The sequence below is a fragment of the Bos indicus genome, chromosome 11 (assembly GCF_029378745.1).
Source record: "Bos indicus isolate NIAB-ARS_2022 breed Sahiwal x Tharparkar chromosome 11, NIAB-ARS_B.indTharparkar_mat_pri_1.0, whole genome shotgun sequence".
NCBI classification, from domain to species: Eukaryota; Metazoa; Chordata; class Mammalia; order Artiodactyla; family Bovidae; genus Bos; species Bos indicus.
In genome coordinates this window covers 68,783,968-68,794,022 of record NC_091770.1, presented here as the reverse complement: position 1 = coordinate 68,794,022, position 10,055 = coordinate 68,783,968, and the positions used below count along the sequence as shown (strand labels likewise).

At 48.7% G+C, this 10,055-nt stretch overlaps 1 protein-coding gene across 3 annotated transcripts in view; it reads right to left on the bottom strand.

The window, feature by feature from the left end:
- Nucleotides 1-9,067: 9,067 nt before the first annotated feature.
- The window catches only part of GALNT14 (polypeptide N-acetylgalactosaminyltransferase 14), a 215,694-nt gene continuing 214,706 nt past the window's right edge, over nt 9,068-10,055 (bottom strand). For all 3 annotated transcript variants that reach the window (XM_070798931.1, XM_019970475.2, XM_070798930.1), the window contains one exon: nt 9,068-9,650. In XM_070798931.1, the coding sequence (XP_070655032.1) occupies nt 9,521-9,650 (130 nt within the window). In that variant the 3' untranslated portion in view covers nt 9,068-9,520. The remainder of the gene's footprint in view (nt 9,651-10,055) is intronic.

The window sequence follows — 10,055 nt, the reverse complement described above, 5'->3', positions numbered from 1 at the left end:
CACATGCCACAACTAAAAAATGATCACACATGCCACAACAAAGGAAAAAAATCCTGCATGCTGTAACTAAGACCCGGGGTAGTCAAATCAATAATACAAATAATTATAACTCCCTTAACACTAATTCCCTTCACCCATCCTACCTCGCGGAGGATGACTGATAAATGCATGAATCCGAGGGTCAACATGGCTCACCAGGTGTTAAACATGTAGAACTACTTAGTTTGAAAACAAGTGAGCCCACTAGGGAGTTGTGCACGAGGGACTTCCCTGCATTTGTAGCCTGTTCTTTCTGGTGAGGAAAGGAATGTCTGCTATTCTGTCCCTTTAGTGAGAAGCAGCGTAGTCCTGTGGTTGGAAACCCCAAGCCCTGGAGTGGATTTCTTGGACTTGAATCTCACTTCCCCTGCTTATTAACCTTCTTGGCTCTCAAGTCACTCACTTGTAAGACGGAGATAGTAATAGCTGTTATTATATTATGTCACTACTATTATCAGGAGGATTAACTAAGTTAAATTCTTTAAAGCTCTTAGAACAATGCCAAGCACAGAGGAATCGCTGTGCAAGCAGTTGCTATGCTACCAGTCTTCCTTTGTATCTGCAATGTTTTATAATTAAATAATTAAGCCTGGTTATCAGATACTCAATTAAACGTGGGCCCACAAAGGCACTTGCTCAGCAGGCAGAGCAGAATCCATCTGACATCAAGGCCCTTCTCCCGCCTTGTTCTGTCTCCTCTTCCTCCTTCTCCTCCCCTCCCACGCCCACTGCTAGAGTCTCCCATAACTGTTGTCTGTTTTCCTCTCTGACCGAGAGTGACATAGCTCAGGCCTCATACTTTCTGTAGGCTACTTCTGGAATCTCCGTCAGGCACCCTCTTCACAGAATCTCATCCCCAAACCATCTTACCCCAGCTCTGCCATCTGACTTCCTCCTCTTCCACCCTGGCCAATGTTACTTCCTTGCTCCAACACCTTCAGTAGCTCACAAGTACTTACCCAGTGAAGTTCAGCACCTTCTGCCTGGCATTGGAAGCCCCCTCTCTGGCCTTAGCTGACACCCCCCTTCGCTGGCTCTCTGCTCTCTTCCATGTCTTCTATACCAGCAGCTAACTGACCTGCTCCACATTCTCTGAAAAAAGCCCCATCCTTTCCTGCTTCTGCACTTTGTTCAGGCTGTTCTTACCACCCAGCACACGTCCCTGAGTCCACCATTTTGAAGTCTCAGGTATGTTTCAAGTTCATATCACATGGGCTCTTTTCTTCCTTTGAATCTCATAGCTCTTTACTGGAACCTTTTTTCAGATGCGACGTTCTGTCTGAACTGCTTTGGGCTCTTAACATTCTACCCCCTTGCTCAGAACTGAGTGTCCCACGAAGCCGGTGTGGTGAGATAGATCAGACCCCACTCCTGGAGCAGGGGACCCCACAGGAAGGCAGGTGGAAGCCTGGGGTACTGAGCACTGGCAGCCACTCTGGACACATCCAACAGCGTCTGGGGTAACACTAAAACCGAAGGCCACGCCAGGGCCAGGAGGACAAGGGAACAGGGGCAGAGTTCAGGCACGACAGCTGAACTCTCAGGGTAGAATGAAGATTCAAACAGAGGCTTGGAAGCCAAGCTGGAGACATTCCTGGGTGTTGGGGTGTGGCATGACCACCCCGCGGGGGTGGAGGGGGCTTCAGGGGTATGCGCCAGGCTGGGCTTCTTTTACCGTGCCTGACTCACATGCCTGTCCCTGGTCCTCGTCTGTGACACTACGGTGCTGTGCACAGCCTTGCCTCCTGCGGAAGCCATGGCACACGTGGGGCCTAGCACACGGGTGACAGAGTCATCAGTGTGCATGTGTGAACAGCGAACACACAGGCTGAGGCAGCACTGGGAAAGGCAAATGGTGAACTGCAGGCAACGAACGGCCGAGTCCAGCGAGGGTGGCGGAAGCAGCGGGGGGACTGTCATTCCCTCACTGTCCTGGCCGCTCCTCTCGGCTTCCTCCCCTCCTGGCCTATCACCAATCCAGAACCAAAGAGCAAGGTTGTCAAAGGGTTCTCCTGACAACCCCATAGTGGGTCTCAGGCCCCAGTTTGACTTCTAAGTGACTTCTCGAGGACTGAGGGTCAGCCCTCCCCACTCCCAGGCCCTGCTCTGGAAACTGGTTCTCACAATTAGACCTATGACGACGACCGACACTTTTCGATATAACACGTGCCTGACACCATGCTGAGAGCATCCCACGAGTCACTTCATTTAATCTCACAATAAACATGTATGATAGACCCAACTATTAGCCCGATGTAGAGAGGAGAAAACTGAGTTCAGAGAAGTTAAGTCATTTGTCTCTAGTCACACAGCTGGGAACTGGAAGAACCAGGATTTGAACCCAAGTCCATGGAACCAGCTATGTGTTTTAGAGAAGCATGTTGGACAAAGAAAAAGGGGAGACCAGGGTCAAGGGAAGGCTTTTTTTCTTTATGTCAGGGTAGGAGAAACCAGGACACTCTTCAGTGAATGGGGAGGGGGTGGCAGAGGTGAAGTCTTAATTGTAGGAGCGAGAAGAGAGGAGGGTCAAGGCACAAGGAGGGGTGGACAAAGACGAGGGGGAGGAGAAGCAAGGGGAGGCGGCGAGCCCTGGGGGAAAGAGGGGGACCTCAAACCCCTCCACTAGCTGAGGAGAAAGTTATGAAAAATAACTGAAAAGTGCAAGGCAGGGCAGGAACTTGGCCCTGGATGGATGGATTCAGTCTCTTGGCTGTGGGGCCAGGTCTGCAGGATGGAATGAAAGGCCCAGATGAGCCAGCTGCCTCCCCGCTCTTACACCTCAAGTGTGGTAAACGAGCACAGCTTTGGCAAGAGCTCGGTCTCTCCTGTGATGCCTGTTTAGCCCCTGGCTTTCAGTTCATACAGGGAAGGGAGGGGCCTATTCTTTCCTCCATACTGGAGACGAATGAAGCCCCTGTTAGAGCTGCCACTTTCTCTTCCAGAGGGAAGGGAGGTGCAGGGCATGCCAACGCCTCAACACCTTGCCTGGCCATCACCAGCAGCAGCCCTTCACCCCAGCACTGTGGCTGGCCTGGGAGGGCTGCGCTCTTGGAGGCTGGAATTTCTCAGGCCATCGAGTGAGCCTTTTGCAGGGGTGCTCCGGGCTCCTCGCTGCGCTGGGCAGTGACTTATTGCAGCCTGTTATCTTCAGCAGCAGGTGGAACATCCTGGGCTGTGCTCCTTCCTGTGAGCGAAGCCAGGTAATATCTACTGCCTCCAATGAATAAGGTAACCAGCCCTTTCATAGCACAAAGGATGCAGCTCTCACCCAAGGTTTTTTTTTTTTTTTTTTCTTTCTCCTTTCTTTCTTCATTATGTTTGTAATTTTGTTTTATTATTTCCCATTGGAAAGCTGTGAAATGAAAATGATGCAATCTACTGCTGTGAAATAATGTCGTGCTCGAGTCCTTTTCCAATAAGCCCTGAGGTTTGCTCTGTGATGGCTTCATTAAATTAGTCAGCTCCATGGCAAATGGAAAAGCGCCCAGAGCTGGGGATTTTGTTAATCTGAGCTGGGCTGCCTGAGACCTTAGACCACCAGGGAGCTCAGCAGGTTGGCTCTGCGTGCTCAGGGGGGGAGGCTCCCTTCCACCTAGGGGGATATCCGAGAGGCCACCACGTGCGCAAGGCTGCCAGACCTCTCCTGCCACACTTCGCTGTGCTCCTCTGTGTGCCAGACGCTGCCCAGGTGCCATCAAGTGCCAAGGGAACAGATAAGCCATGGCCCTGTCTCCAGGAGCAATGCAGGGGGTGGGAAAGGGAGGAGGCTTATCTCCCTTGCAGGTAGACTAGGGTGGAGCGCAGGTAAAAGGTGAGCCTCTCCTTGAAGGCCAGTGGGACCCAGGTTACCAGATGGCAGGTGAATATACCTGAGATGCTTGCAGGGGAGACGTGAGTGCACCCCGCTTACCCTCCCACCACCATCCCCCAGAGTTTATGAGAACAGAGTCTCTCATGCCAGGCTCCACTGCGGTATTAAAGATTTCCATAACTGATAGTTCTTTCCAGTTAGGACTTTCAGTATTAAACTCTGTCATTATGAAGTAAAATATGCACGATCCCTAAATCCATGTGTATTATAACGAGATTTCATTGTTATAAATTTGTCTTCTCAGTCCTCCATTTCTGCCTTTGCTGTCTTTTTAAAACTCTAATGTCTGGTAGCTATAGCCAGGAGGTAATTGGGAAGTGGTACTAAAGAATCACTGGCTTATTCTTTCACTCACTCACAGAAATTTATGGAGTGTCTACACTAAGATATGATCCCAGAGCCAGTGGGAAAGACAGTGTTGACGGCTAATTACAGCACTAAGGAATTTTGGTCTGAGCTGACACAGGAAGCTCCCTGCCACAAACACATATAAATATTGGATAAAATACAATAAAACAATTTGAAATCATAGCTGCATTTGAGAGGAAGAAAGGAGAAAATCCAGATTCTGAAAATGAGTGGGAATTCAAAGTCAGCGTGGTGAATGAGAGTTAAAAGGGAATTGAAGCCAGATACCTATTATAACCAGGGCTGGGGCTTCAGCCCCAGCTTCACCCAAGTGGAGGCACATAGGAAGCTTCATGAGTGGCTGGGGCCAGAGATGAGACTTAGGTACATGCTTTAGAAAGTAAAAGTGTTCGTCATTTAGTCATATCTGACTCTTTGCGACCCATGGACTGTAGCCTGCCAGGCTCCTGGGTCCGTGGGATTTCCCAGGCAAGAATGCTGGAGTGGGTTGCCATTTCCTTCTGCAAGGGATCTTCCCGACCCAGGGATCGAAGCCAGGTCTCCTGCATTGCAGGCAGATTCTTTACCATCTGAGCCACCAGGGAGCTAAACAAACCCCACCTACCTACTAGTTGGCAGGGAAGCAGGACAACAATTTGGGTAAAGAAAAGATAATCTGCAAAGGATCAAAACCCAAGCTTGTGCCAAGCTTAGATGTGGGGTTCCACATCTTTTAGTGGAAACCACAACAGGAAAAATCAGTGTACAAACTGGTTTGAACCGAGGCAAACTTGACCCTTCCCCAAGGCATACTTCCACAGCCCAGAGGAAACGACGCCCGCTGAGATGAGCTTACACAGGGAAGTCACACAGCACATAAGAAAAGAAACTGCCAAGAGAGTGAGCCTCAGATTCAATATAGCACCCAGCTTGGCCACCTATGCTGACCCCGGAACTACTGAAAAACTCCCATTTCTGCCCATCTACTCAACACCGTCATCCCTCCAACTCTAATCCAGGTACTAGAGAGTTCCTGAAACCCCTCTCTCAAGTTCATAAATGTATAAAATGTATGCATGAATTTCCTTTCATTCAATTCACACACCACACCATTTACTTAGGAGCCCATATTGCTCACATCTGTCTGCATTAGCCAGATGTGATCCCTGGTGAGGGATTTCTGCCACACCCAGTCACCTCCTCACCTGGCAGCGTAATGAGACTGTTCCAGAGCGGTGACTCTTCAAGCTCAGTTTCAGGTCTCAATCTTGCAAGCCTGGAAAATGTGAAGAGTAGGGGTCTTTTCTGTTTTCATACACTTGTATCGTTAACAGATGTTCACCCACAACCACCAGTGACCCACAAAGTGAGCTCTCCAGGTTCCTGAAATCTGACATTCAAGCTCAATAATCAGGTTGACTGAGGCCTCTAACTAACTCGGCACCTACCTAAAGACCTGGCCTCTGGGCAAAGCTTGGCCACACATGCTCTGCTGTATAATTGCAGGATGCAGGCATCTCAGACTGGGGCAGGTTGCCGTCCTATCCGGGTTTCATCAGCTTTGTCTTGAATTGGTGGAGCTTTGGAACTGCTGCTATTCTTGCTTTTAAATCACAAATTACTCTTACTTTGGCTTCATCAGTATCAACTTAGTGAAGAGAGGCTATTTGGATAACCCTACACAGTCACAGTGATACAGCTATTTATAAGCAGCTATCTGCATCAGTTTTTAAATTCTGCTTTCCACTAAGGAGGCCTTATGATGCACACCCTGCAGCTCAAATATGAACCTTTGGTATCTCCATTAGCAGATTACTCCCCAGCTCCTCCACAGTCTTTGTTATTATCCTGGAGTCTTTCACTAGGAAGAGGAAAGTAACCCAGAGACTAAGCTTTTCTGCTACATCAAAGCAGCTGAGATTTTAAAAAAATGTTTGCTCCTCTGGGATTCAGTTCAGTTCAGTCGCTCAGTCGTGTCCGACTCTTTGCAACCCCATGGACTGCAGCAGACCAGGTTTCCTTGTCCATCACCAAGTCCCAGAGCTTACTCAAACTCATGTCCATTGAGTTGGTGATGCCATCCAACCACCTCAGCCTCTGTCATCCCTGTCTCCATCCGCCTTCAGTATTTTCCAGCATCAGGATCTTTTCCAATGAGTCAGCTCTTCACATCAGGTGGCCAAAGTATTGGAGCTACAGCTTCAGCATCAGTCCTTCCAATGAATATTCAGGACTGATTTCCCTTAGGATGGACTGGTTGGATCTCCTTGCAGACCAAGGGACTCTCAAGAGTCTTCTCCAACACCACAGTTCAAAAGCATCAATTCTTTGGCACTCAGCTTTCTTCATAGTCCAACTCTCACATCCATACATGACTGCTGGAAAAACCATAGCCTTGACTGGACAGACCTTTATTGGTAAAGTAATGTCTCTGCTTTTTAATATGCTGTCTAGGTTGGTCAAAACTTTTCTTCCAAGGAGCAAGCGTCTTTTAATTTCATGGCTGCAGTCACCATCTGCAGTGATTTTGGAGCCCCCCCAAATAAAGTCTGTCCCTGTTTCCATTTCTATTTCCCCATTTCCCCATCTATTTGTCATGAAATGATGGGACCAGATGCCATGATCTTAGTTTACTGAATGTTGAGTTTTAAGCCAACTTTTTCACTCTCCTCTTGCATTTTCATCAAGAGGTTCTTTAGTTCTTCTTTGTTTTCTGCCATAAATGTGGTGTCATCTGCATATCTGAGGTTATTGATATTTCTCCCAGAAATCTTGATTCCAGCTTGTGCTTCATCCAGCCCAGCATTTCTCATGATGTACTCTGCATAGAAGTTAAATAAGCAGGATGACAATATACAGCCTTAATGTACTCCTTTCCCGATTTGGAACCAGTCTGTTGTTCCATGTCTAGTTCTAACTGTTGCTTCTTGACCCTCATACAGATTTCCCAGGAGGCAGATCAGGTGGTCTGGTATTCCCACCTCTTGAAGAATTTTCCACAGTTTTTTGTGATCTACACAGTCAGCTTTGGCATAGTCAATAAAGCAGATGTTTTTCTGGAACTCTCTTGCTTTTTCGATGATCCAGTGGATGTTGGCAACCCTCTGGGATAGAGGCCTCCATTTCTGTGTCTCTATGTCCTTGGGTATTTGAGAGACCTATGGTCACCTACACTGTGACTTCACAGGGTGAGTAAAAAAGTAATGTCACTTGATCTTGGACAAGAAATAATGTTTCCAATCACCATTTAGGAAGACCTTCACAGAGAGCGTGAGGTGTCAGGCCCAGTGCTGGAGCTGAAGCAAGGCACGAGTCAGCTTTCCTGGCACCAGGGAAGTCCCAGATAGCTACAGATATGGAGGGAGATAAGGACTCAGATGAGGACAGCACCAGCTCCCTTAGCTATTCTAGAGTAGAATCTGCTCCCCTGACTTAGGGGAGAGGGCGCTGGTGAAACTATCTGTTCTTTTCTGCAAGCCTGGTTTACACCCCATGGACACATAGCTTAAGGAGCCAGTAGAACACTTCTTCTATAGATGTCTTTACTGTGGCCTTGTCTCCTTTCCACAGTGGAAAGTGACACAGCCCCATAAAAGAGCCAAATTGTAACTAAACACGGCAAACATAGGAGACAAAGCATAAACAAATCCAGTCACCAGTGGAGATGCTGGGTGTGCACTTTCAGCCCTTCACTTACCACAGTAACAAGTTTTATAATGAGGAGCTTGAACAGCATCGTCGAAGGCTTTCTGGATGAAGGGGAGACAGACACCTGTTTAGTGTATAAGATGCGAGATGGATTCTAAAACAGATCCCAGTGACCCCCACCTCCTGGCACCTGCTCTCTTGTGAAATCCTCTCCCCTTGAGTGTGGCTGGGCCTATGACTTGCTTCTCTCAAACAGAATGTGGCACAAGTGATGGAAGATAATTTGTGAGATGAGGCTGGAAAGGGCAGTCACTTCCGTCTTGCCAGCACCCTTGCCCTCCTGGCTTGCTTGGCTCTGTTGCTGGGCTGGAGAAGCCTATATGGCAGGGAACTGAGGGCAGCTTTGGGCCAACAGTGAGGAACCAACCACCACTGCAATGCCTTGACTGCAACCTTTGAAGTCAGCCTGAAGGAGGGGACCCAGTGAGGCCACACCCCATAGAAACTGTCCGATCAGAGATGTACCTTGCTTTAAGCTGCTATGTTTTGGGGTCGTTTGTTACTTGGTGATAGACAGCTAAGACCATTACTAATTGACACGCAGTGAACTCACCTTGGCTGAGAATGTACAGGCATATTCTGGGAACTTTTAAACAATATGGGTCTGTTCTTTTCTTAAACCCTAGTTACTAAGAATGGACAACCACAGAACCAATTCCCAGACCAGACTGGGGATTTGTTAGCAGAAGAAACTCCTGAACCAATGGCCATAGACTATAAAGTCATAGGGTCCACAGAGATGCCTAGGGCAGTGATTCCAGCCAGGGAGGAGCCTGGATCCTACCCTGGATCCACTGCAGCAGGGTCTCCCCAGGCAGAGCCTGGCATTCCTAAATAGATGCAGCATCCCTGGGTGAGAGAGACTATGTCTCCCCTGGGAGGAAACACTGCAACTCCCCTCCTTGACATCATAGGAAATGAAGGGTCAGAGAAGTTCTCTCTCTTTTCAAGGTTGCACAGCCTGTCGGTGGTGCAGGGTTCCATCTCCCTGTCCTCCTCTTCATCCATGAGTCCCCATCAGCCCCACGCCCCAATTCAAAGGAGAACTTAACCTAGCTCTGAGCTAACGTAAGTGGACACAAAGTAAGAGACACACAGACAAAACTTTTAAGGTTCTTTATTTGTTTTGAAAACAACCTCCACTCTTCATCTTTCACTGGAGTCCTGGCCTAGTGACAAGGAAAGCTGTTCTTCTCTGGCCTCTTTTGTAAGACAGGGGACAAACATCAACACTTTCCATCAGATCTCTGTCTCCAGACACCACTCCGGGGCACACCCAGCCAGGACTGGAACTTAATGGCATTGAGAACACGGGGATCTGTCTCCGAGTTCCTCTTGGCTTGCATCTTTGCCTGCATCCTCCCTGAGACAACCGCTCCCGTCCTGGGGGGTGGGGGGGAGCTCTGCGTCCATCTCCCCATTCAGGGCTTCTGCTAAGCATGTGGCCACGTGCAGCCTGGTCTCCAGTCTGCATCTCACCCAGGGAAGCACCGCCCCATGGCCCCTGCTCGTGCCGAATGCTTCCTCAAGAGCTCACCAGGTCCCAGTGCTGGCTCATGAGTGAGGACTCACACGGATTGATGACGACTTCCCTGCTAGTCTCGGTGCCATCGCCAAACATGTCTGTGTCCAGGCAGAGGTGGGACGCCATGTGCTCGATGCGGGAGCCAGTCTTGGTCCATTGCTGGAGAGTCGGAGAGGGGAGAGGATTAAGCGGGATTCTCCGACTAAGGCCCTGAGTTCTAGCAACAGTATCAGGAGTTCCAGTGTTATCAAAAATGTTGACACCACAGGGCTAGGGTCATCCAGAGACTTGACTTCATGGTCTCAAGGAGGAAGAGAGCTGCAACTAATTGCCTTACCAGGTATTGTTGCTGGCTTTTTAAAAAATTGGATTAGAAAAAGTAAAAGCAAAATCAATATGTTTGCTAGGAAAACTCATTAGAAGGCAATAACTTTCCAAGCACTAGGCCAGAAAATGTGAAGCAAGTTAGTCACAGAAGCAACGAAAGAAATGATCCACACTCGCTATCCACGCTATCATGAAGGAGTGGGCGAGAGTGGCTGGGGGGAGGGGGGTGGGTGGTGA